General features: G+C 40.3%; 3 protein-coding genes across 3 annotated transcripts; 2 read left to right on the top strand and 1 right to left on the bottom strand.

The window, feature by feature from the left end:
- Positions 1-2,490: 2,490 nt before the first annotated feature.
- epoa (erythropoietin a) lies at positions 2,491-8,959 on the top strand. Its single transcript, XM_073475340.1, has 5 exons — positions 2,491-2,679; positions 6,437-6,567; positions 6,725-6,811; positions 7,040-7,204; positions 8,074-8,959. Exons 1-5 carry the CDS (start codon positions 2,658-2,660, stop codon positions 8,224-8,226), a joined length of 558 nt encoding a protein of 185 aa, XP_073331441.1. The 5' UTR covers positions 2,491-2,657; the 3' UTR covers positions 8,227-8,959.
- A 489-nt stretch (positions 8,960-9,448) lies between these two features.
- pop7 (POP7 homolog, ribonuclease P/MRP subunit) lies at positions 9,449-12,098 on the bottom strand. The gene is made up of 2 exons (XM_073475341.1): positions 12,016-12,098; positions 9,449-10,773 (listed from the first exon to the last, which is right to left on the bottom strand). The coding sequence occupies exon 2, from the start codon at positions 10,723-10,725 to the stop codon at positions 10,270-10,272; it is 456 nt and encodes a 151-aa protein (XP_073331442.1). The 5' UTR covers positions 10,726-10,773; positions 12,016-12,098; the 3' UTR covers positions 9,449-10,269.
- A 472-nt stretch (positions 12,099-12,570) lies between these two features.
- On the top strand, positions 12,571-26,161 carry LOC141003157 (interferon-induced very large GTPase 1-like). The gene is made up of 6 exons (XM_073474437.1): positions 12,571-12,687; positions 12,909-12,984; positions 13,108-13,189; positions 13,282-13,542; positions 13,862-14,122; positions 21,390-26,161. Exons 2-6 carry the CDS (start codon positions 12,964-12,966, stop codon positions 26,069-26,071), a joined length of 5,307 nt encoding a protein of 1,768 aa, XP_073330538.1. The 5' UTR covers positions 12,571-12,687; positions 12,909-12,963; the 3' UTR covers positions 26,072-26,161.
- The last annotated feature ends 1,797 nt before the right edge of the window (positions 26,162-27,958 follow it).

The following is a 27,958-nucleotide window of genomic DNA, read 5'->3' as shown; positions in this document are numbered from 1 at the left end:
AGAGTTCAGAATTCAGTTTATCCGCCAATATACTACATATCAAGCATGACTGATAATGATCTGGAGCTCCCTTAGGCGGCCATAGGAAGAAAGTGCTCACAACATCTTCATATTGACCCCACTGATGTGTCTGTGTGGATTCTCTCCGGGTACTCCGGCTTCCTCCCACAATCCGAAAAATCCTTTGGGATTAAAGTCATAATCGGTAGCTTTACAACTCTTAAGCCACATTGTTAGTGTTCTCGATGGCTAGCATTGGTTTGTAAAACAATACTCTGGTATCCTTTTGTACTCAGGTGTGCTTCAGTGGGACATAGTGTTTCAAGTGGACTTGTTCTGCCACCATGTTGACTTCTCATACGTTGAATAGGTTTGATGCGAATACTTGTTCAAGGTCAGCTCGTCCTCATTAGAAAATCAGCTCTATAGGTCGAATGTGCACGCAGCATAGTACGACTCATATTTACGTTTATTGTTAGGTGGTGACCCCTCGTGGTTGTAGAAATTATGCGGGGCGCAAAGGAAGAAGTCAGGTGATGTAGTTTAGGAGGCAGATGGAGGAGGTGGGGTGGATTGACAGCTCAAACAACACAGGACTTTCACCTTGGAGACAGCTGTTCGTGTCCCACATGAAACCAAAAGTCAATCAGTGAGATTTTTTTTTTAACTTGCATAATGTGCATCACGTACGTAACATAACTCTAGCCAAAACCGTGCAGATTGTTGGTTGTTGAGACAAATACTAATGCTTTTGAATGGTGGGTTAACAAACAGCAGCTGACAAATTCTGCGTAGTATGCCTTTAAAGTGTTTGCCTCAACTACATTCATTAAAATCCTTTTAACCCCAATTTTGACACCACAGGTCATACTGGATGAAAAATAGTGAAGTCAGTGACTCTACCTCTAACCACGAGTACAGGAGAAATCCACCAAGAAGGCCTCAGCCACTACAGAAGACGTAAATGTATCTTCAGTATTAGAAACATAAAGAAAGGTGACAGATAAAAAGGAAAAAAACAACATTAAGTGTCACTAAAAGGTGTTGTTTCATTATGACAGCTTCAGCCTCCAGAACAGCTTCAGTGCTCATAATCGTCCATGTCTCTGAACTCCCCTGCGGTGATGACCACCGTTCTTCAAATGATATTCCCCCACAAGCCACTGCAAAAACCACAGCATGTGAATCACATCATTGTCATGCACATCAAATTATTCTGAGCATCTGCATTCATTTAGTCTCTCCAATCCTTCATTGAGGTTGTTCCTTTAATTTGTCTCCTGTCTGCATATTAGTGACCATATATACCTTACAGAGTAGTCATCAGAACATACCACATACAAGGGGTCTCCCCTGTATGAAATAGGCCATTACTGTCCCTACCATCAGCATTCAAACCTGCTATTAACAGCTTTATTGTCCAGTGTGCTGCCTGTGATGATGGAAGCTTTTAGAGTTCCTTCCCTCCTCATTGTTCTCCTGAATCTGACTGACTCCTCTTTCTTTAAGCTCTCCTGTCTGTCTCCTTGGTGCAGTTCCTTCAACACATCTGTGTTGTAATTAAACATGCTTTTCCTTCTATCACATTATACAGTAACATCTACTTTATAATGGCACGTGCCGTTAACTAACGTGTCTTACCCTGCAAAAATAATTCTCCCTGGACCCGGACACATGACACTTGAGTTCTGTGTGGCATCATCTGGTCACTGAATGCGCCCTGGCACATGATAGATGTCAGTGATAGTGAATGATAGTCCTGTATTAAAAACGTGTGATTCTGACAATCAGAACTAAATCGCTCACGTAATATTTATTCTAAATCATAGGATCGTTTAAGAAGAAAATAAAACAAAACAAATACTACTGTAATGACCGTTTCTGAAAACCATCCAAACAATGGATGGGAAGTCTCCGCACGGCTTTTTTTGAGACTATTTACTTTTTAGGCCAAATGTTTTCTAAACAGGGATAGCCTATTATTTGGATAACAATGAAAGAAAACATTTTTGCCTTAAGGGAGGAGGTAGTTTAGATTGTCATCCTAGAAACAATGCAACTTTATTTTCAAAGTCATCAATAAACAAATCAAACGGGATCAGTTTTTAGAAACACCTACCGGATAAGTGCAGGAGATCCACAAAAGAGCTTCGTTTCCAATTAATGGGCAATAGACGGACCTATGGGCCAAACCGCGAGGACCCTGTGAGGGGCTCTGCGGATACCGCTATGGAGTTTCCCAGTGAGTTATGGACATGCCTTCATGATTTTTTTCTCTGTACACTGGCTTTAGTAGTTAGTCAATTTTCACGCTTTACGCAAAGGGGGGACTGCATGGGTTGATGTTTAATCGCTCACCGTGGTGCGTAAAAAGGCGCGCCCTCGTCCTTGCGGGCTATCGCGTTATCGGTTTATCCTTAGGGGAGGTAAATAAAAGGTTTTGCCAAAGCACAGCAGTGATGCAAAGTCTGGTAGGTGACTGCTCTCACCCGCAGCGTAGATCTTTTTGATGCCGGCAGGACTAGCGCTGGGACCAGCGCACATGGCTGTATGCTGGACTTCCAGGATTTGACCGGTGCCTTTAAGTGAGCCGTGAAGCTTGAGCTTTTATTGAATCCTTTCACAATGTTTTTAAAAGATGCGGCACCTGTTTGCGAATGTTGCAGAAAAAGGGTAGAGGTAAGAGCACTTATGATATTATCTAGTCTGGTGCGTTACTTGGCGTGCATTAACTGTGCGCTCCATCAGTCTGTATGGTCAGTGTTTTACAACCATTACAGCACGTTTATCACGTTGATGATGTATGGATGTCGCGTACTATTCACATGTATGTGTACCGGTGGATCTTGACATTATATGAGGAGTCTCTGGAGGTCTGGGTTTCTTTGAATAGTTATGCCTGTTTTCCAAAAAGTTGTGTCAGGCTCCACATCCTACACGCTGTCAGACCTATCTCTGCATACTTCAGGATTGTGTTTATACACTGCAGTTAATGGAAATGGATTGTGTAATGTCAGTTCCTAGAAGGCTGCTGTACATTAGGCTGTGCTGCAACATTTTAATCCTTGAAATAGCCATTAATCACTTGGATTTACCTCTAAATGAAACCAGATTACTCTGACCTAATTATAAGAGAATCAACACTATTCAGTTTAAAAACACAATATTTTAAAGCTGATACGAGGCATTATGTTGGTCCTGAACCTTACTGGGGTGGCAAGGCACTAAACCTGTCAGAGCTGTTGGTTTGATTCTCACTAATGCTGAAGATGGATTTTTTCCGGTTACTGTAAGCCACTGTTTCACAGGGAAATTACATTATGAGTCATTCTTCTCTAGCATGACGCAGCAAACTGGAAAATTTAAGGGTACTGAATGCAAAAGCTGAATCTGCAATTTTCGCCACAATTGTCACATACTTATGTCAGCAGAAGAGAGTAAAGGGTTATCCAGGGTGGACAGTTATAAGGGATTCCAGCAAAGCTGAACAGGAAATGATGTCACACCTGTGTTATCCGAGAGCTTCTCTTCACTTTGTCATGGGGAAGACCTGTTCAAAATAGAGAGGAGGTCACAAAGCATTCAAAGGCAACCATCTCATGATTGAGGTGAACCTTAAATAGTATGTCCTTCTCATTATTATCAGCACCATGCCGACTACATGGTTTAAATATGTCGGAGCTCTTTCTGCGCACCTGTTTGATATTGTTAGCTAAAATAGCACATGTCAAAGGCATCATCTCACGTGAGCATCCGGCCACCTTTCCAAAGCATCAGTCACATACCTGGTGTGAGGCTTTCCATTATCCAAAGTACTGCCACTTGTGGACTACAGCTTCCAATTTAAAATAGCAACATGGTTTTGGCAGCTGATGTTGGCAGACAAAGCTGTTAACTTGTAGTGTGGCTACAGCCCTGGACTGCAAATTCCACCACGTTGGTGAGAAAGGAGAGAGAGTGTGTGTGTCTGTAGTGTAGATTGATGCATTCTCACGTAGGCAATGGCAGAGTTGAAAGGGTCACAGATAATCCTCAAGCTGAGTCACACACACTTATTCAACGAAGTGACCACGTTTTGGAAAATGTCAGATTGATTGGAAATGAGTGCCATTAGATCGTCTGTGCAGGCCTCATGTCGCCTCTGAAACTGCTAAATGATTTGGTGTATGTTAGGTAAACTTGGGATCACACTGGGATCTGATTTTTCTCAGTAAGTTTACCAACATCTAAGTAAAGTGGAGCAGCCAGCAGCCAGCTCACTGAATGCATACAGACCCAGTGTAGTAGATTTATTCCTGGTGTGAAATGCTTTGTCATTAGTCCCACTCAGTGTACACTTCCTGCTATGCTTACATCCTGTATTCAGTATGGGTAAATAAGTATTTTCAATGAGCCTATGACTGACTCTTTGAAAATTCATGTCCAAGGCATGTACTGTTAAATGTTACACACCTGGCGACACCTTGGTGTATGTGCATATTTACTAGACTGAAAGTCTTCAGGGATTATAGGGGCTTGCTCTTGCGCTGTACTGTTACTAATTCGCATGGAGCAATGGTAGCAGTGGGACTGTGTGCGGTAATATGTACATACATTAGGTTTCTGTGAAATGTGGGTGGTATGAGTCAGATGTGTAGTTTTATAGACACAGACTGATCCTATGTGTCATTGGCAGTCTCCTCCATGACGTTGACGTCACAGAAAAGGGGGCATGGAGGTTAAACTGATTATACTATTGACCTCTTAAAGTACCACTGCTAACGTACTACTAGAAATGACATTAAAATTCTTGATGTTATTTCTTATTAGTTCTCAGTGATGCAGTCACAAACCTGCAATATTAGTGTAACCTTTTTTGCAGTTCAGGTCAATTTGTGCTAATGTGTGGGAGTGTGGGAACTTGATCTAGCCTGTATCAGACCTGTCTGCCTGGGAAGATCATCTGTATTTTCTATCATCCATCTGCGTCACACATCCAGGCTGCTGTGAAAGAAAGCATTCAGCATGTGGCACGGAGGAAAAGGGCTGGAGGTCCACATGACCCACAACACTAGAACCAGTCTCATTGACAAGTATATCCTTAATGTTCAGAGCGTGCTTTCAATGGATGTTAGAAGTTTCTTTCGTGGTCATTGAGTAAAATCTACATTTCTGAAAAAGGCTGATTAATGGCCTAATTATAGAACAACCCTAAGGGTTAAACAAGGAAACGGTAATTTCTGCACTGTCATAATATCTGCAGGTTTCTATTCAGAATCCAGGATATCACATGGTTTCTTTGGTGTCATGTGCAAGAATGAAACTAAATGGATGAGAAACTGCTTAATCATGTTGGTATTAACATGATACAGCGCTAAAAATCAACTCAAACTCACAGTGGACGGACAGAAATCTGTTAAAGATATCTGCAACATTCGTATTTGCTCTCATATATACTTTGCTATCTGATTAAAATCTGGATCTGAAGAGGTCATGAGACAACGATAGTGGAATTAAGTAGATATGATGATACCCCTGAAGGCCTCAGACCATATGTGAGTTGCATCAACGAGTCACCAGATGTAATATCACATATTTAATCTTGAAAGATCACAACTGACCTCACTAGAGGAGGATGGTGGGTAAAAGTCAATATTGCTCAAGTACTGAAAGAGAGTTTTCATAAATTGGCGAAATATAAATTAATGACATTTTTTTAATGGCAATGATAAGTTCTGATGGTGAGCTAGATTTAACATTATGTAACCTTTTTACCTGAAAATTATAGCTTTAATCATTTTGATGGTACAGTGTCTTGTAATAGGGTGAACGGTGTCTCTAAAAGCAACCTGTAACTGCTGCACACTGTAGCATTGGTGTTTACACTGCTTACACAGCACATCAGCTTATGTTAGTTTAGCATGCTGTCACTGCTCTGCATTGTGTGTGACGCTTGTGCAAGCTTTGACCGCCATATGGCAGAAATGCCTGAGCATGCGCGTTTACTTGAAGACATGAGTTTTTAAGACATAACATCACATTGTCATATAGATGGATTTTCAGTGGCAATGTCGGTGGATTAACAATAAAGACAACCTGCATGACACTACTTACATCTTTTGTTTTGATTGGGAGACCCCTGGTGTTGGGAATTACATACTGTGCATTTAAGTGTTAGCGTAACAAAAAGCTATTAACAAATATAACCCAGCAGGATTTAGTGTTGTCTAGTGTTTCTGAAGTAGCATTTTAGGGACAGATGCGACAAAAGTTAATTCTCACGGAGATTTAGACAAACGTGAGTCCACATAAATACACATTTCAAAGGTATTCCACATTTTGTCTCACGGCTGTGGCTTATTGGCTACTTGCTAACGCAAATCAGCTCATTTTCATTTAGATTCCATATTAACTGGCCTTTGAGTGACTGTGATTTTTTTTGTATCTGTGATGGCAGGACTGCTTGCCTTGCTGTTGATGCTGTTGGAGTGGACTCGGCCAGGCCTACCATCACCGCTGAGGCCAATCTGTGACCTGAGGGTCCTGAACCATTTCATTAAGGAAGCACGAGACGCAGAAGTCGCTATGGTGAGAGAAAAATGTATGCATGCACTTAGATCTGCCAGGAGGCCGAAGCATTCGCCAGCGATACCGTGGTCCTGGAATCAACCATACTGAACATTTGATGTACCATTACATCAAAGTACCCCAAACATTAACACTATTACTCTCTTGTTTTTCGTAGAAGTCATGTAGAGAAGGATGTAGCCTGTCAGAATCTGTCACTGTTCCCCAAACCAGAGTTGAATTTGATGTCTGGGAGAAGAAAAATGTAAGTAATCACTGAAAACAGTTGAATGTTAGAACAGCTGACAACATATTTAGATATAGATAGATGTATTAGCTATAAGGTGTAATAGAGTTCATAGAAACATGCTGCCTTTTAGTGTGTAATTTAGTTAATTTCTAATGACAGCGCTGAATACCTGTTTCCTTTGTTCCCTGTGGCTTTTAATGAGACTCTCCTTTCTGTTCTCGCTTTCTTTGTTTTTTTGGCAAGGCATTGGAGCAAGCCGAGGAGGTGCAGTCTGGCTTATGGCTCTTACAACAGGCCCTCAACTTGCTACGTACCTCAGTCACCAACACAGCACTGCACAGCCACATAGATAACTCCATCAGAAACCTGCTCAGCATCAATGCTGTGCTGCGTAGCCTCAACATCCAGGTGAGTTACAGCAGGCTCACAACAGAAATTCAAAAGCAATGTGTGTACTGTGTGCTTTTTGTCACCTTAATAGTATGAAAAGAGTCTAATTACAATAATATTATGAAAAAATGAAGAAAAAAAAAAAATATTTGCAAGCATTGCTTATCCCCTGTCTCAGTGATTCATCGCTCTCATCGTAAATTAGGTTTCTTTTAGTCACTTTTGAGGATAGAACGATATAGTGGTCATACTTGAGTTCAAGTTTAGTCTCTTGTAATGAATTAATAGCGTTTTCCCTGGTAATAGAGAATCTGAGGGATGTCATGGGACAACCTCTACAAGTGTTACCTTGAGACTTTCGTCAGAAGGCTGCAGGACAAACTTGTTCTTAGACTGCAGAAGTTGCGTCAACACAGCTTTTGAAAAGATCCAGGAACAAGCTGAGGCCTTGGGCATAGACAAACTAAAGCTCAATGAGCAGTCTGTGTCCAGGCTCAGGGGTCATTGACAAATACATTTTATCATTTTAAACAGGGAACAGGGTTGTTAGCATGGAACCCCGACAAAATTCAAAAAGAAAGAAAATATTATCCAAGCCCATAAAGGTTACATATTTCTTTTCAATACCGAGACATGATTAATGTGAGTATTTTCTGTACTTTCCAAGATAAGCTGCTATGCTAGGTTTGTGTGGATATCTGCAGTTTTTACTTCATAAGCCAAATGACCATGAAACTTGTTGACCAATACAAATTTCTGTGGCCTTGCTTCTACAGCTTTCCTACAGGGGGAAATGTAACAGCTGTAAAGCAGGGTTTTGAGATTTCAATGAAAAAGATACATTTTCCAAATTAAATCAAGAGTGAAATGTTTTTTGTATCTTTCAGGAATATACGCCGCCAGCAAGTGCAGCGGGGCTTGAGGGAACATGGAGGGTTTCCTCTGCAGCAGATCTGCTTCAAGTCCACGTCAACTTCCTGCGAGGCAAAGTGCGCCTCCTTCTTTTGGATGCGCAGGCTTGTCAGCAAGATGTCAGCTGATCAGCTAATGTCCCTACTCCAGGCAAAGCTAGTTTGTGTTTCCGAAGGCAAGAGGAGGGACTTGACACTGCTGACATGCACGCTGGTTGTTGGAAGCGGTGTGGAAAGAAAGATACAGCTATCCTCATATAAGTGGAGGAAGCTGAAGGGAAAGGACAGTCCCAGTTTGGCTTTGGATGGACAGGAGATGACTGCACCTTGGAATGTAGATGTGATACATGGACATGGTGAAGCACACACTGACCAAAATGAGGCCTATGGGAGGCACTGCTCCAATAGCTGTTCTACTGGCACTCTCTTGCACTTTGTGTGTGGATGTACTTTTGTGTGTGTGATTTAAGACTGCAAGTTTAAACCTGTACGTAGTGTGTATGTTTCCAGTGAGTTTGACCCTGACACTCACCTCTTTAGAGTAAATTGTGGAGTGAAAAACGCCTTTAACATTTTCTGACAACTATGCCTCACTGAAACATTAGTCTCTTCTCTTGGATTTTTTTCATTGAATATTTTAATATATTTTTAAGAGTTGTGTAATTACTATTTATACAGATTTTCTATGTTCAAGTTCCAGTCTTTGTTTGTTTTTTTTAAGAGTCCGATCTTTCAAATTTTAGTTGGGCTCATGTTGCCATGTTCTCTAGTTTAACACTGAACACATCTGCAAAACTATTTAACATCATTCACAATGGCATGCTGCTGTCTTCCTTTTTATAAAAAGATTTTTTGTACCTGACTAGTTGTTAGTTTCACATTGAATGTTCCATCCAAATAACAAGACGGAGCACTGAAGTTGATGTAGAGGTTCAGTTAAAGCAAACGATAGCCTGACTTCCTGGGAAAATGCTGTTTTGCTGTTACAGTTAACATCCTGTGAGCCTGTAATTGCAAATAGTTTTCCAGAATCTGACGTTAACACTGTCTCTTTGCTCCGTGTTGTTCGTCATCAAACAGCAGGCAGGCAATCAGTTAGTCCTGGGAACCTGAGGCTTTCTATAAAATAGATGCTTAACTTTTTCAGACTAGTTAAGTGTTCTTCCTTGTTTTTTTCCTTATTTTTAAATCCTGTTGTGCAAGTGCGAGATGTTTTTAAGGATGTTTGTACATGTTTTCTTTCCTGTTGTTTGTGTGTTTTGTCCCGTCACTGTATAATTTGCTATTTAAATACAAAATATTATTCTTGGATCAAGAAAGGATAGATGGAAACACAACAAGGGGAAGTCTGTCCATTTCATTCATTATATTTGTCTTGTTCAAATCAGTGGAGTTAACAAGCTTCTGCAGTTCAGATGCTGAATACAAGCTGCTGTCACAGACCTTACTGGTCTTAATGTCATTCAAATAACATCCTGATCAAATGTTCCTCACCTCGATGCATTGGTGATAGTCAAAGATACATTCCTGCAGATTCTATTGTTGTCAAATCAAATACATCGTCCTTCTGATAGCTGTCCATTACATATTCATTTTGAACATAAACACCACTGGTGGTTCAAGGATTTGAAACCAAATTAAATAGACTACTGACATCTAGTGGACATTTGCCACAACAACATGGGCATGAAATATAAACTTAGGATACCTCAGTTTTTCAGATTATTTGTATCTTTAAAAACATAGACATGAAACTGTAAACACTTGCACAGAACCTTAAGGCCTTAAAATTAAAGACACTTGTACATTTAGATTTGGCATAACCATGTCTACAATTATTAAATGACATTGAGGTTTTACCTGGCACACCACTGTTGCTTCAAGACATGCAAGGTGAAAAAGAACAACGGTTACAATTTGCAAATGAAACACCGACAAAAGAGCATAATATAATCAGTCAACTAAGGTTCAAACTGGAGCACTCCAACACAGTTCAATGATAAACATACAGCCACCACACTGAATGTTATCCGCTCCATTTTGCAGTCCTCTAGTGCTGCAACCACAGGTCTTCACAGCCACAGTCCCACATATCTGTCTACTGGTTTATGGGGGAACAAATAGGAGTTGAAGACCAACAGAGAACCTCGGATGAACACACCTCTCTTCTGGTCACTGAGGGTCAGGGTAGAAAACCTTGATGTGAATGGCCGAGTTGTTGCGTGTACGCGTCATAGGCTCCCCGGCTTCATCAGGATCTTCAGGCTCCAGATCGTCCACAAGCTCCACAGTGGAGGTGTTGGCTGCCAGCTGCAGCACCCCCTGGCTGCTGGCCTGCAGCTGAAGGGCGATGTTGATAGCCCTGTTGATGGCCAGGCCCAGGCCATGGACACAGATCTCCCTGTGACCCCCACTTTCCAGAAGCTTCTGACAGCGTGCCAGCTGAGCCCGGAAATCAGTCTTCATGTTGACGTAGACGTCGTTCCTTCTCTTTGGGAGTTTCCGGGGGAGGCGCTTCCTAAGGGTGTACTCCACTGGGTCCATCTCTACAGCTGGAGACGTGGAGTCAGTGTGCACCGGAGCTGTTTGTGGGATGGAGGACATTCCTGGGTTGCGTGGCTCTGTCATGTTTCTCAGTGGATATATGTGCTTAGCAGCTCGGGTCAAAAGAGGAAGCTGAGAAAATAAAGTTGGTAGACAGAAGCTGATTAAATGTGGCCATGATACCTTTTAGCAGACGTTCAGACATGCTATCAACAATTTATATAATCAACAGTTATTGGTTTTTATCCCTCAATGTGCTGATTACATTTTAAATGCCCCTCGTGCATCCGCCCAACAGTCTAAATCCAAAAGATATTCAGTTTAATGTAAATGATTCCTCTCTTATCATACAGGGTTGTTGATTCATCATCTTTCAAATTCTTAATAGTTTCAGCTCTGCATCCTAGACCCTTCAGTAAGTCCATTGATCAGCAGCAAATTGACAACTACACTTATTTGAACTAAAACATACAAGTAAATGTCCTCAACACTGTCTAATTCCAGGGTCTGTGATGTGAAGATTAGCCTTTGTTCTCTGTATCATTGTAAACCGAATGTTTTGGGGTTTTGGACTGATAATTTCACAAAATAAGGTGACATCACCCAGGGCTTTAGGAAAATGGGATGCGGATTTTTTCATTATTTTACAGACCAAACCCTGAATTTAAAAAAACCCCAAACAAAACAAAAAAACCCAGCAGCTTTATTGATAATGAAAAATAGTCGTTTCAGCCCCATACTAAAAGGGACACTACACAAACATAACGATATTAACCTAAACTATAGAAACACCATATTACGACCCTGTTAGTGGCATGGACTTATTTTATACGTCCCTTAGGTGATGATAAGGACATCAGCAGCCAGTGGCAACATACCACGAAAAGGACACTATTGCTTTTAATACAGACAAACCGTGAGTATCGATGCTGCTGCTGGTGAGAGAACAGCTGTAGAGACAGGCTAGTCAAATGTTAGCCACGCTAGCCCCACTTGTGACGGAGCAGTCACATAGCGTTCCCCAGGCAAACCCAGGCGGAAACATCAAAACGTTGTTTTTTTTGCTAATTATCCAGAAGCAGGTTGCATTTTCAAGTTTGTGCTGTGATCTCACAGATGTCTCCAGTCTTCCAGCAGTGATTAAATGTTTTGCCGGGGCAAAACCAACGTTTAAATCCAACATGAATGCGCTGTGGGCCTGGATCTTAGAGTGCTGAACGCTCTCAACTGTTGGTAGTCAAAAATGAATTAGCTAACGAGCTAAAGCTAAAGCTTCTGAGCCTAAAGGCAGTGGGAGCAGCTAAGCTAAATAGTCATGTTTACAGCGAAGCGTAAATGCTTTAAGTAGTTAATCCATGTCATGTACACACTTACATTCAGAAGATAATTCCAAGTTACAATTTTTTTTTATCTCATCGCTGACGTTTGGGGTACCAGCAGCATTCACCTTAGCCAAGCTAGCTGTTTATTTTCCGTGACCCGGAAGTAGTACCAGGGGAAATACTGCCGCGGTCACGTTCACTTCACGACGCGACGCTCGACACACCCAAATCAAAGTTGATGGACAGTGTTTCACTTTTAATATGAGCCGCCTAACACATTATCATCACCATCATGTTCTGCTATTTACAGCAACCTGACGCAAATTCAGACACACAACAAGTTTATGTATTTTAGTATAGAAATAACTAGGCCTATATTTTCTGTAATTTATGTAGCATGGAGCAGCTGAACTTCCATTTCGTTATGCAACCCTGTTCTATAATGACGAGTAAATTACCTTGTACCCATAAGCTAATTTTTTGATGATATTTTTTTTGATACCATAGTCAGTTCAGTTTAATTGGAAATCACATGATGCATTTCTTGAAAAACAAAACAGAAAGTAACTTTGCAGAATAAAAGGAGACGCCTGCAACAGGCTCTTGTATTGCAGGGCAGAACTAATAGTATACTGCACAGAAGAAGAAGAAGAAGAAGAAGAAGAAGAAGAAGACGACGACGAAACTCCAGGATTCTTACAATGGATGAATCTCTCCTACAAAGGTAGGCTATAATTTATTATATCTGTAATTTATTTTTCAAAAGTAGGCTCTCCATACACTAAAACAGAAATATGACTCAGTATATTTTATATGCCCTTGAATCTCCCATAGTGGGTTGATTAGTTTTTTCTTTTGTTTTGGTCAAAATTGTAGTCTGGCAGGCTGTAGAGTGCAGTTAACTGTGTGATTTTTGTGTAAAGGGTTGTTTCTTGTTACTTTCAGGAAGAGGAAGTTTGAATAATCTGGACCACGTGTGAGGTGCCTGAGTGTCCCCACAATGGAGAGCTCTGAAGAGGAGGTAAACAGTTATAAAATATAATATAATAAAATGATATGCTAAATATGTTTTTTCAGCTATTGTGAATGGGTTTTGCTACCAATATTGTCTATAATACACTGCCATTATTTCTAATTTAATAAGGACTTCCATGATGCACCTGATTCCTTCTCTGAGCCATGCTGTGAGGAAGGAACAGACGCTTCACCAACACCACAGTCTGACTGTAAGTGTGTCAATAACTGATCCAATTTAATGACTAAGTACATGCTGTAGTGTGGAGATATATTGATATTAATTTCTCCTCTCTTTTGACAGATGTCCCTCCACCAGAAATAACAGTTCTCAGTGTTGGTCAGAAGACTGTTTCCTTTGGTATACCACTCACTGATGACTCTGTTAAGTATACACTGGAATTAGACTACTCCTGTGACACACAGAGAGACAGTTTGATCAGAGATGACTCCAGCACTGTGGAGGTTGAGGGACTGATTCCTGGGACTGAGTATACTTTCAGCATCACAAGGATCACAGACAATGGAAATCGAAGCAAAGCAACCTCGCTGTCTGTCTTCACAGGTAAATCTGAAAAACAAATGAATACAAGAAAAATCAAACAGAGCTAAAACTACAAAGTGTTGTCTGAATGGTCTTTGTACTCAACATATGCAAATGTGCTTCTTACTAAGAGGTTAGCTCTGAATTTATGTTACGAAGGTTAATTTCAGAATAAAGAGGTGGTAAAATGTTCTTCAAAGTGCATGAAGTGATTATATGTGTCATTGTCTTTTACCACACCTCTTGTGCTTGGCAGTCAAACTGCACCTCAAAGTGCAGGCAAACACTGACAGAACATGAATTTCCAGTTATAAGTGAAACTATGACATTATTCCCACAGAGCCCAGCCCTCCTGTGCAGATTGCAGTCTATCAGGTCAGCAGTGAGTCACTCTCTCTGCGATGGGACCCCCCTGCTGGTGATGTGGAGAGTTACATTGTAACGTGTTGCCATGAGGGAGAAGTTGTGCGAGAGATGGCAACGGACACAAACAACCTGACTCTCAGCGGCCTGAGTCCAGGGGTGTGTTACTCTCTGCAGGTTTCTGCACAACTTAGGAATGGAAGAAGAAGCAAGCTAGATGTAACATCTGCCAACACAAGTAAGTTAAAGAAAATCACAGTTGAAATAATAATGAAGAATGCATTTTTTAAATAAAGTCACAAACTTTGTAACAATAAACACATTTCTAGTACGGGGCTCAAATGAAAGGAATATATTGCATGAAAGCAAATACAGTCCTACAGAAAAAACTCAAAAAGTGACATTATTGATATCAAACACATAAGTAGTCCACAACAAAGAACTTCTCAGGGCGATGTGGGTTTGTATAGACATTGATCGATGGTTACTGAATTCTGGATGACAGCATGTGGTACCATGAACATCCAGAATTTATAAAAATTAAGTGTATTCTTATTTCTTCCTGACAACCAGAGATGGTATGTAATACCTTAGTGACATTTACCAATACTGTCACTAGCAGGTGTGTAGTGCTACTGTAAAGTAAAAGCTGAGTAAACCCATATTTTAATATCACAGATCCATGAGGACCTTTATTGATGGATAGAAGGATCTGTAAGTCCCTATTTCATAACAAATGTCAAACTACACACAATCTGCATGATCCTTGATGTAGATCAATGTTAGAAATACTATAGACAACTCAAAACCATAATTAAAGCCGCAAGCAGCATTGAGTGGGCCCTCCCACCTTTGTACACGGTGGCCTCATTGCTGGACCTTATTGCTGGCTCTAAGTATACATGTGCTTTGGACACCGCACAAATGAGTCCTTGAAATGAAATAGCCAGGGACATGGGTGAAGGCTACTTCCTGCCTGTCAAAATTCAGTTACATCAGTAAAACTCAGAGTGAGAGCTACTTTGTTAAATTTTTGTAGGGGGCGCTTTCAAGCCATTTGTCCATTTGTCATTTGTCCAAATGCAAAGACCCACATCAAACATTAGTGTTTCTACTGTTGACATGTGTTCCAAGTTTTGCAAGTTTTCAAACATCCCAAGCCCCTCAGCGATAACTGTCATGGCCAATAATACATTGCCATGGCAATGCTGTTTGATTAAAAAAACAACAACAACAAAAAAAAGATTTTTGAACAGAAACATTGTTAGGCTCTCGAGTCTTCTCTGACCATATCTGAGGTGAATCTGTTTAATCTGCCTGGAGTCATTTGTAAGAGTATAGCACCTGCAATGTCCTGTTACCAGTAAAAATATGCATGAAGTTGTGTTCATAACTCTAAACAAACACATGAAGTTTGAGGCAGATTGGATAAAGCATGTATGAGTTACAACAACTTCCTGTTTCACAAGAAAACCTCAAAATGTGCCATGTTGCTACAGCCACGCTGTTAAACAAAAACTCAGTTTTTGGTGTGATGCATCATCATTGGTTTTCTGACCAAATTTGAGGTGGATCTGGTCAAAGGGGCACAAGGCTGCTGCGTTGCTTCATCCAGAGACAGTCTTGTCTTTCTATTTTACTGTGCACTTTTTTTACTTTCCACCCCTCCCTCCTTCCCTCCCTCCCTCTCTTTCACACTCCTGCTTTCTTGCTCTTTCATTGGGGGTAAAGGTAAATCATGTCATCATATTTATTGATAATTAGCAAAGGCAAACTCCATGTAAACAGATTCAGCAGGCAGGAGTTGCACTGCAGGAGCAACACTGCCTATGTGGACACAAACACGCAAATGAGCAGCAGCAGCTGAGCAACACCGCTGCATCTCCATGTCATGTCCTGTAGTCCACAGTCATCTGCTTTGTTTTGCTGACACTGAGATGGAGGGTATTGTGGTGGCATCAAAAGGTTGAGGGCTATAAAGCTTTATGATGGTAGAGTTGAGTGCTACTGGACTCTCATGCCGAGGGATTTAGTCTTTTCAGAGAAAGGGATAACGGTTGTCTTTTTGAAACGTGTGGTCTACAGACTGGAGCAGTGACAGGTTGAAAATTACTGTGTTGGCATCCACAGAGTTCAGTTTGAGATCAACAATGAATGGATTCCTCTGAAAACCACATGACTTTGCCCCATTAGAAAGCGAAGCTATGGACTCAAGCTCCCACAATCCTTAATGTCTTGGCACCTAGGTGCAAAGACTGCGCAGAGGCCCAGCTTTGAGCTTTGATTGGTCCGTGGGAGAGACCCCCGTGTCCATGTTAACAAAACTCCAGCTCCCTCTTAATTCTCTTTCTCTTTATTTTGGGCCTCTCATCCCTCCTGGTCTGTCACTGGACTCAACAGCTGCTGAAAGATGCTAGCTGCAGGGTCTTGCATGCAACTAACCATTTTTCTTAACTTGGCAGTAGAGCCCAACTAATATGGGATTTCTGAAACAAATACCAACTTAAGAGGTGAAAAATCCACGGGTATACTGACTGTTTGAGCTAAAGTGAAAACTGACCTTTTCTATGTGCATTGTGTACCAATTTTGAAAAATGTTGTGTTAATTTTAACTGATAATATATTGTACGTATAAAATATTGTTCTGAAAAGTAACTACCAAGTATAGCAGTAAAATAATAAATGCAGTGGAGTAAAAAGTACAATATTTCCCTCTGATGTTACTAAAGTACAGCGCTTAAGAAAATGTACTTAGTTACATTCCATCACTGCTCTCTAATAAACTACTCATTTGAGATTCATGCTGCAGCTTTGTTCCAATTCTGAAGTGTTATTTCAATGAATAAAACTTCAATCAGAAAATCTTATCAATACATGTCATCTTCAGCAATATTTCACTGTTTACATTCAGCATTAACCAGATTGATAAGCTTGTTGTCACGGAGAGTAAAAAACGGGGACGCTTTGGTTGATTTCCAGCATCGTCTCTCACAAATTATGTATCCAACGTTGCATGAAATGGATAAAGATAATAACCTCTGATTATTCAATATAATTAATAATTATCCCTGATAATAATGAATTATTATTGATATCCAAATGTATCTCAAATACCCTATAAATAATGCTCCAACAACTGTGACATCCGCCATCATGCAAATTACAGTTTGCGCAAGCAAAATGTGCAATTCACTTTGAAATGAATAGTGGCAGATTTTGACTTGTACGTCTTAATTCTGACAAAATTGGTTCCATATAGTACTGGCGAAAATGAATGAACAATTTTTTTGAGTACGAAATGTACCAGGTCAGCAGGTACAACTGCTTCCAGGAAGAAGCCACATCTTTGCACATCGAGTCTGACACTGACAATTGTTCTTGACTTCCCCCGCATACTTATTACCAAACTAACAGCCAGTGATACAAAATGGAAGCAGTATAACCTTCAACTGTACAACAACTCACTTTTACCTGTTTCACACCCGCCAACATCCAGCTTTTGTCTTTAATGTGAGTGTGTACCATCGTAAGGGGTACCCCATGTAAGGGGTGTTTATGGTCTCCACCTCCAATTGCCTGTAATGGGAACAGAAGACCTGGGTGAAAATGCTAATATGTGCCACTCTTCAGGTGTGATGTAATGATATTATGTGTTGAAGTTGAGGGCTCTGGCTTGTTAATATTTTTCCATTGGTCTCTGTTCAAGCAGTGCTCAAATGTCATTTAACGCTGAGTTTGAAAGACAGACTGAAATAAAAGACACTAAAAAAGTAGCTGCCATGTCACTAATAACTGAGCCTTGCTGCCAACTGCCTGATTGGTACTGCACATGTGCAACTCGCCACAGAGACGAGAAAAGAAGCGAGATATGTCACTCCTTAGCTACTTCTGTTGTTCAGCATTTTTCAGAATGGGTGTAATCTGGTGAGGTATATGAACTCATGCCTTCTACTGTACCCTGTTCTTCCAGTGCGTTCATGATGACAAACGTGACACGAGGAACAAAAGAAACACAAAGGCAAACTCGCCTCCTGGCAATGTGAAAGCAGTTAATCGGCTAATTTTAGCAGGTTTTCCCGCATTTAAAAACGCTTGTACTTGTGCTTGTAGTGTTACGGTGGGGGTTTTCTTAGGAGATCGAAGGCAGGAAGTCAGGGAGTTAAGGATTTTATTTTGCAATAGAGTTCTCTTTGAGGGAAACATAGATGAGATGAGATGAGATGAGATGAGATGAGATGAGATGGGATGGGTGGGCGGGCGGGCGGGCGGGCGGGCAGGCAGGCAGGCAGGCAGGTACCGTACAGAACGGAACAATCTGGCACCGGAGTAGTGGAGAGACCAGGGTAATATAGCCAGAGGATGATGAGCTGATGAGAGACAGGTGTGCCTCTCCGCTGCTGCAGACACCACTGCCACGCCCACAGACACACACACAGGGAAGGGAGCAGGTGAGGGAGAAGGGAGGTGGAAAAAACACAGAACAACAGAAAAACAACCACTGCGACGACTGCCACAGTAGCACCGTGACATGTAGTCTATTAATGTGGAGTATGAATTAAAGTTGTTTGTGGGTTGTTCAAAGTTACAGTTTGCAAAAAACCCCAAACTTTTAGCTGAAATAAATCCTTTTGTTTCCTAATAAATTGCAATGTTTGGCGACATAAATGGTAATTTCAGCTGTTTTAATTACTCCTGGCTCTATTGGCCGTACCAAGTCTACAAGTCCAATAGTTTTAAATGGTGTCACCCCTAATTACACTTGTTATATATAAAAACATGAATATAAAAACAAGCAAGCAACATTGAACAGGCCCTCGCACCTTCGTTCACATTGGGGTGTACAGCAGTTGTGAATTTGGATGGAAAGTTTCCACCTCAAACATTTCAGAAATTGTGGAACCCTGATGAGAATACAGTGATCGATTCAGATTCTCTCAGTTGTTTGTAGACATTTTCAAATATAGCTACTAGTTTCAATAGAAGGTTTGTGGTAACTAAGTCTTTATTTATGTGGGGATTGTCTCTTTTAAAAGATATTTTATTGCCATAAAATTTGCGGCTGTCTGAATATCTTTTTACTTTCCTCTCTTTCTTAATACCATTCCTTTTTTTGTTGATTGGATTTCATTTTCTGTCTCTTAATAATCTTAGCTTGGTGTTCAATCTGAATGTGACTTTGACTCTACAAAGTGGCTCCAAAAATGACTTTACTCTTTTTAATTTTCGTTAGCGTGTTTCCACCTGATTTCCACCTGTAAATCTTAAAATGTCTCTGCTGACAGTTTATAATCATATGGATTCTGTTATATTGTGTTGTGACTGAGAGCCTGACTCACCGTGCATCATGGAAAGCGAAATTACATCACATAATCACCATCAGTGAATAGCGGACCCTGTCTGGCTCTCACTCATGGAGAGGGGTGCTGTTTACTGGGGGGAAGTTCACCAAAGACTCTCTCCACTGGTGGATCAGAGACAGAACAAAACTGTCCCCCGATTCCGCCTCTGTAACTTTCATACAGACAGCGAGGCGGAACAACGGTGCAATATTCCCGCCTTGAAGATCAGTGTGAATGGGGCTTCTTGAGTAACTGAAAGCAGAGAGTGGTGGTCCAAAAACTTTTAAAAAATCAACACACATCATCTTACTGGTTTCAGGTATACTGTCAAACATTTTGTTGGAGTTTCTTTAAAAAGTAAATGGAATGAAAAAAATATGCAAACAGTACAAATCACAGCAAGATATTTAACATTACTACCGACATACCGTATGATCAGTCTGAACAAAGATCACATCACAAATCACCAATTACCATCTAGAGAATGTCTATGTCCATTTTGGTAATATTTAAAGACAGACTTGTGGAGATATAGACATTCAGCTCTTCAGTTCAGCTCTTTAGGAAATATGCAAGATTTTTAAGGATTTTTTTTTAAGTTTGCTAAATTTTGTAGGGGGTGCTATCAGGCCATTTTACCCAATTCTGAAACTCATTAGATGTTTTCAGGCCAGGACTCTGATCAAGCATGTGAAGTGGGGAAGAGTCAATCATCAATCAATCAAAGTTTTATTGTCATTTAGCTGTACCTGCAAAAGTAGTGCAGCAAAAATGAGATTGCGTTTCTCCGGGACCCCATGACACGAACACAATAAATACACACAATATATTACTATAATAAATTAAAACTAAAAACTATGACTAAGGCTCATGAAGTGCAGTAGTGCGCATGCTCCAGATCAGCAGTTCAGCAATCTAACAGCTTGTGTCAACCATGTACACACAAGTTACAACAATTTCCGATCTACAGTCAAAAGCTTACAGAAAGTGTATATCATGGTAGTTTTCAGTTCTATGATTTCTACAGCTCTCATTTTTCTGTGATTGAATTAGTGGCACACATACTACGTTGTTACTAAAAACATTCATGAAGTTTGCTTCAAATCTAAATTTATTATGGGTCTTCTGAAAATGTTACCAAATCTACTGGTTCAAAAATATATGTACAGCAACTTGAACAATTAATTTTGGTGATTATGGAAAGTTGTGTGAATCTATTCTAATTCATCTGCAATGAATTGGAAGCTGCTGAAAGATAGGTGACAGTGTCCAAAGTCAAGTATGTGAGAGGCTGCCGTGCAACAGAGATGCTCTTGAAACAAACGTGGCACCTTAAAGCTCAACTGAAGTTTTCTGGTGATCACATGCATAAAGAAAAACCCTTCTGGAGGAAAACTCTGTGGTCAGATGAAACAGAAATTTAGTTGTTTGGCCACAGTGACCTGCAATATGTTTGGAGGCCTTTCACCCCAAGAACACCCTACCTACTGAAAAGCAAGGTGGTGGTAGTATTATGTTGTCGGGCTGTTTTGCTGCCTGTGGATCTGGCGCTCTAATGAAAGTAAACAAAATAATGACGAAGGAAGATTATCTCCAAATTATTCAGGAAAACATAAAATCATCAGCCAGAAGATTGGGTCTTCGGTGCAGTTGGGTGTTCCAACAGGACAATGATCCCAAACACACTTCAAAAGTGTTAAAGGAATGGCTAAATCAGGCTAGAATTGTGCCAGGAAGCTAAGAAATTTAGTTGAACTTCACTGATTCTGTCAAGAGGAGTGGTTAAAAATTCAGCCAGATGACTACCAGAGTCTCCTGAATATCTAAAGCACCTAATTGAGGTGAAAATGGCCAAGGGTCATCTAACTAATATTAGAATTACTGTATGTATATTTTTGAGCCAGTAGATTTGGTCACATTTTCAGAAGACCCATGATAAATTTTGATTTAAAGCAAACTTCATGAATGTTTTTTGTGACAAAGTATAATGTGTTCCACTCATTCCAGCACAGAGAGATGAGACCTGTAGAAATCATTGGAACTGAAAACTGCTGTGATATACATGTTCTTTACAAGTGTATGTAAACTTTTGCCTGCGACTGTATGTTTCATGAAATCATCTACTGTATGACTGGTTTTATGTAACAAACATTTTCATATCCACAGAGACACAAATGAAGAGCTTATTGGAGGATCTGGGGTTGGAGCAGCTCTACACAGAGAAGCTGTCGCTGAGCACAATACTTCAGATTGAGGAGAAGACCATCACTGATGAACCTGCCAAGTGTAATTCAGATCTTCCATGGTATTTTCTGAAGAAACTGATGATGGTTAATGTGACAGCTAGGAATGTGAAATGTACATCTGCATGTGAGTCAACCTGTGAGGCTGCATCAGAAAATACAGAGTCAGATTTTGATGATCTGCTTGACAGTGAACATTCAGATGATATGTTGAACCCCCTCGACATAATCACTGCTCTCTTCCTGTGCTCTGATGGTTTTGTACAGCAGGAAATGGCTCTCAAAATGTCCATGTGTCAGTTTTCTGTGCCTCTGCTGCTCCCTGATTGTGACACAAAGCAGTGCACACTCATGCTTTGGGCCATGAGAGACATTGTTAAAAAGCACAGACCTCAGTCGCTTTCAGAATCCAGGGGCTTTATTGAAGACAGAATTGTTGTCTCTGAACTTCCAATGATATCCTTTGTGAGACTGGGTGAGTGCTCCTTGTCCAAGTCAGAGATCCTTAATAAGCTTCTGAGCAATGCTCAGCAGTACCATGACACCTTTGTTCACTCTAACATGGAGTGTGGTGACAGTCCAAGGAGAATATCCAATGGAGTGGCTGAAATTTCTTGGTACCTTCCTTGTGGGAACAAAAACATGGACATTTTCAGTGAGCCAGTAGCTGTAGCTAACCTTCGTGGGGACATTGCTTCATTTGAAACACAATTTTCATTTTTGTGTCTGACATCTGCAGCAGTATTTGTATTCTTTGAAAATGTAGACTCTGAATGTGAGCTGCTTATGAACAAACACCACAAGGCAGAGATCTTCTTGGTGGGAAACCATCAAAGCAGTCGCTTCAGTATGGATGCTCTAAAAAAAGTAGCAACAAAGATGGGCTTGACTAAAAACAACATCATTCTTAAGACTAATCAGAATAATGATGCAGACTTTGTCAAAAAATTGAGGAAAACAATCAGTAATGTAGTTGAGAACCCAAAGATGAAGATGGGCATTGAGCAGATGGCTGACATTGCCCATGAACTGGGAATCTGGGTTGATGAGGACTGTCCAGAGTGCCAGACTGCCAAGACCAATGCTGATGCCATCACTGCAGAAATTCAAGACATCCTGAAATATAAAGAAACTCAGCTACCATTGCAAGGCCAAATATGGAAAGAACTGACTGGTTTAGAGAAGGAAGAGTTTCGGCTTAGAGGAGTTGGGTCTGAAAGCATAGAAAAGTACAAAAGTGATCTTCAAGTACAGAAAGAAAAACTTCGGAAAGAACAGAACTCTTATGACATGTCAAATGCAATGACATGTTTCATCCAAGCAATATCAAGCCCAGGGACAGAGAGATCCTATTTCCTGAAATGGATGCGAATTAACCTCGATAACTTATCTCGAGAAAAACTGTCTGACCTCAGGGAGCGGTACAAAGAAAAATCCAAAAATTCTGAGAACAAAGAGGAAATCAAAGAGATTGACAGACAGCTTTCCAACAGCTCACTGGGGACTGAACACTTCTTCCGTGAAATGGGTCAGATCTATGAAGCTTCACTCTCCCTTCCAGAAACTGACCCATCATGTCAACAGTTACAGCATCTGCCTAAACTATGTGCAGGATTGTTGCTTGATGGATTTCCCCTTGAGCTTGTAGATGGAGATGCATCCAACATACCTCTCAGATGGGTGAGTGATGTTCTCTCTCAGCTCAATGACCTGGTGTCTCCTAAGAACAAGATACTGGTGGTCACAGTTCTTGGAGTTCAGAGCACAGGGAAGTCCACTCTCCTCAACACCATGTTTGGAGTGCAGTTTGCAGTCAGCAGTGGTCGATGCACTCGAGGTGCCTTCATGTTGCTCATCAGAGTCAATGACGATGTTAAAAAAGTTCTCAACTGTGACTTCATGGTGATCATTGACACTGAGGGCTTAAAGTCACCAGAACTCGCACAACTGGACAACAGCTATGAGCACGACAATGAGCTTGCAACACTTGTTGTGGGGCTGAGTGATATCACCATTATCAATATTGCAATGGAGAACTCAACAGAAATGAAAGACATCCTACAAATAGTGGTGCATGCTTTTCTCAGGATGACAGAGGTGGGCAAAAAGCCCAAATGTCAGTTTGTTCACCAGAATGTGTCAGATGTTTCAGCCCATGAGAAGAACTTACGAGACAGGAAACTGCTCTTGCAACAGTTAAACGAGATGACGCGGGCAGCAGCCAAAATGGAAAAGAAAGAGGAGAACAAGAGCTTCACTGATGTGATGGAGTACAGTCCAGACACTGGGAACTGGTACGTTCCTGGTCTCTGGAATGGAAACCCACCAATGGCACCAGTCAATGCAGGGTACAGTGAGGCTGTTTATGAGCTCAAGAAAAACATTATCCAAATGTTAGGAAGTTGTGAGTCGTCTGCTAATAATATCTTGGAGTTTACAGAGTGGGTGAAAAGCCTGTGGAATGCAGTGAAGCATGAAAACTTCATCTTCAGCTTCAGAAACAGCCTGGTGGCTGATGCATACATGAGACTGTGCACAGAATTCAACAAGTGGGAATGGGAATTCAAAAAAGAGATGTACATCTGGGTTACAGAAGCTGAAACAAGAATTTACAACTTTGGCACAGTTGCTGGAAAATCTGAGACATCAGACATGTCAGATTTTCTCACTCATTTAAAAAGTAAAGCTTGCACTGAGCTGTCCAAATGGGAAACAAAGACTCTTGAAAAGCTGGCAAAATACTTCAAGCAAACAGACGGTCACGTCTATCTAGTTGAAGGATACAGAGAAGACTTTGCAAACAGTGCAAAGAGCCTTCGACGAGAAATGGAGAACTCTGTAATCAATCAGCTCACAGCAGCAGCTGACATCAGACAGGGAATGAAAGAAATTGACAGAATCAAGGAGAATCACACAAAACAGATAGAGGAGAGAGTATGTGCATTGATTGAAGAATGTCGGCAAAAAAAAGTCAAGATGACAGACAAAGAGCTGGATGAAAAATTTGATAAGATGTGGAATAAAACACTGAATGAACTATCATTTCCGGAGCAAAAGGTCACAGATGTCATCGCAAGAGTGACCTCTGACTTGAGAACAAATCTATCACACAGGGGCGGTGGTGCATCTAAACTGTTGTGTCAAAAAAGGCTGCAAGATTGTGGACAGGGGCCTTTCAAATATACTGTGGAAGGATTTATCAAGCAGTTTAAACACGGAGTCAGCAAACTCTTTAATGTTGAAGATCAAGTAATGGCTTTACAAAATCTAGCTGATCGCATCATCACGGACTGCACAGAGTTTGTGACTGACAAAGTGAAAAGAAAAAACAATTATCACGACACTTACATCCAGGAGATCCTACACATGATTGATGAGAAGCTGATAAACAATCAGAATGTGAAGATAGAGATCAAGTTTGAAGTTCCTCTCAAACAGCACATCTGTGGATTTGCAGCCAGACAGTTTCAGAAAATGCATGAAGATTTCCTGTGTGAGAATGATCCCTACAGATGTCTGAATCAAAACAAAAAAAAGTTTTGTGATGATTTTAAAGATGTGTTCCATGAACGAGACCAGTGCCAGAAGAAAGCAGAAGAATTCACAGAACGCTGCTTGAGGCCTGCAGTGGAAGACTTTATCAACCGCTCCTTGGGTCCTGATATCATTGGTGAAATGAAGACAAAGTTCAAGTTCAGCACACGAATGTTCTTCCAGTATTCAATTTTACTGGATTTGCTCTCAAAGCAGAACTTTATGAAGTATCAGAGGTACATTCGCTCATATGAGAGTTATGCCAACAAATGGGTTCTTGAATGCATCTTGAAACATTTCTCAAATGGGTCTAAACTGTTTGAGTTTGAAGATCAACATCTCCAGTCAAGAATCAACAGCATAAATATTGCTATCAACAAAGCTAAAACAGAAAAGAGTGGCAACCTGAAGACATTTGTTGAGAATGTCTGTCAGAAACTTGGTGATAAACTGGTCATTTCCCAGGATGCTCTTGGTGCTTTCATGATCCTGAACAATGCTGACCAGGAACAGTTTGCTCACTGGCTCACTGTGTGTGTGAAGGACATGGGACAAGCTCTTAGAGAGAAATTCAAAGAAACAAGCATCCAAATGAAACTAGAATCTCTTCATGTGAATCCTCAGAACGAGCTTTTTTCAGAAATGATCGGCTGTGGCAAACAGTGTCCATTCTGCAAAGCACCTTGTGAGGCAGGAGGAAGAGAACATACAGAGCACCACACTTCACTACATCGACCAAAGGGTCTGGGTGAAACTACCTGGCATGGAACAGAAAACCTTGTCATTGACATTTGCTCTTCTTCGGTGGTCAGTGACACGCATTTTCGCTGCAATGCCACAAATGGTGAATGGCACCCTTACAAGCTTTACACAGAAATTTTCCCAGACTGGAAAATTGCTCCAGATGCAAGCCTTCAGGCATCAGACTACTGGAAATATGTGCTGGCAAAGTTTAATGACAAGTTTGCAGAAGCATATTATGCAAAGCCTGCTGATATTCCAGTAATTTGGGAAAATATCACATACGAGCAGGCAGAGGAGAGTCTGAAAAAGACATTCAACATCAAATGAGAGTACTAACATTCCTCACATGTACAAAGGTATTCATCTACCTTTCATAGATATTTAGAAGAGTAGAGAATCAGAAACAGTCACATACTGTATATAAGATGACAAGGTTGAAGATATTGTAAGTACAAGCAGACATTTGGCCACTATGGCTTACAATGTGGATATAAGAGAAATTCTAATATACAATAGTTCTCACCTTTCACTGAGATTGCAACAACCATAGTAGATAATAATAATCTGCTTTCACTGTATGTTAAGGTTGACCTCATCAATATTTTAAGAGCTTTTTCTGTACTTGGAGTTTATGTAATAGTTAGGAACATACTAAATATTTCCAGTTTGATCTGAGTCTGAATTTGTTACCTTTGTGTGAAAGGCAACAAAATGACAGAAGCAAGTTTGTTTTTCTTTTTTCAAATATCTGATATGTTTACTGTTATTGTTTATTTCTGTGAATTATCTGATGTCAAATATTTATATTTACATTTACAGTCCTTTTTTTAAGTCACTCAGTCTTCACGTGGTATTGTCATAAAAGGACAGGAAGTTTTTGTCATAAAGGGTGATTTACGTTTTTTTTTCTGTGACGTATCTGATTTCAAATAATTACTTTCTTTTATTCATCACTCGGTTTGCATGTGGTATTAATTATTAGAACTTAAAAAAACATGGTATGGGACGTATCTGATGCAAAATATTTCAATGTGTTAAACGATCATTCAGTCAACATGTAGCTTTCACATGACAGGGTCAGGGTTAGTTTGTAGTGGGTTAAGATTAAGGTTAGTTTGTTCCTTATCTAATACAAGGTACAAGATAGATTTGTCATGTTTTAAACAGCATTTAATGAATGATTTTCCTAAATCTGAATTCAGAATCTCTTTGTTTTTGTTTCTGTGAAGTATCTGATTCTGAATATTTACATTTTTTAAAGAATTAAAATGTCACTCATTCTCTATGTGATAGTTAACATGTATACGTTACTCACTCCTGTTAACTGATTCAATAAAGAGACAAAATTGTCAGACTGGCTATGAATGTCTTTAATGTTTCCCAGATCAGAATCACAGCATACAGTGTATAATAACTTCTAAAGTAAACAGAAATATCATCACCTCATTCATTTATATAGTTTTACTATACTTTTTTTAAAAAAAACATCTTTTTTAAAATCCATTATTTAACATTTTTCTTCATCTCAAGTCTTGGGTTTCTGAATTCAACAAAGAATGTAAAAACAAGACAACAGGTGCAACTTTGCAATGGAGACCAAGCTGAAGGTTTATGTTGAGTGTGTCACTGTCTTCATGTGTGTTTGCCACTGTGGGATGTTAACCATGTACTTCCATTCACCACTGACCTGACACAGGATCTCTAAATACTGCACCTGTTGTCTTTTGTTGTCACAAAAAAGCATTTCATTCATTCCCTCAAAAAAAAAAGAAAAGAAAAAAGGAAAACAAACAAGAAACTGAATATTTACAAATATTTTGTCTGTTTGATTCTTACACTTAAAAATGTACAGTTTTGATCCTCTTCCAGATGTTCTGTCTGTCTCTGTCCTGCCACCCAGTTTGGTATTTTTCTTCACACATCCATTTTCCTCAGAGTGGGCAGACCGCAGTGAATCTGTCACAATAGCGCCCTCCAGTGTTAGCTTATAAAATAGACAAGGAAAAAGAACAGAGCAAACTAAATACCTTTGTTTCTGTTCTCACCTCCAGTGGTGTCATTGTAGCTGTGTTGTGGTGAGGTTTACTTCACAAGCCCTCACTGCCCCCTTACCTTCAGGAGTGAGTACAAAAGGGTTCACATGGATCTGATCAGACATGTCAGATCATCCGTAGCAAGGTGTCCTCCTGGCAAACATTGTGGGTAGAAAGATGG

Source organism: Pagrus major, chromosome 10, assembly GCF_040436345.1.
Source record: "Pagrus major chromosome 10, Pma_NU_1.0".
NCBI classification, from domain to species: Eukaryota; Metazoa; Chordata; class Actinopteri; order Spariformes; family Sparidae; genus Pagrus; species Pagrus major.
Note: the sequence above shows the minus strand (reverse complement) of the source record. Positions and strands in the feature narration are given on the sequence as shown.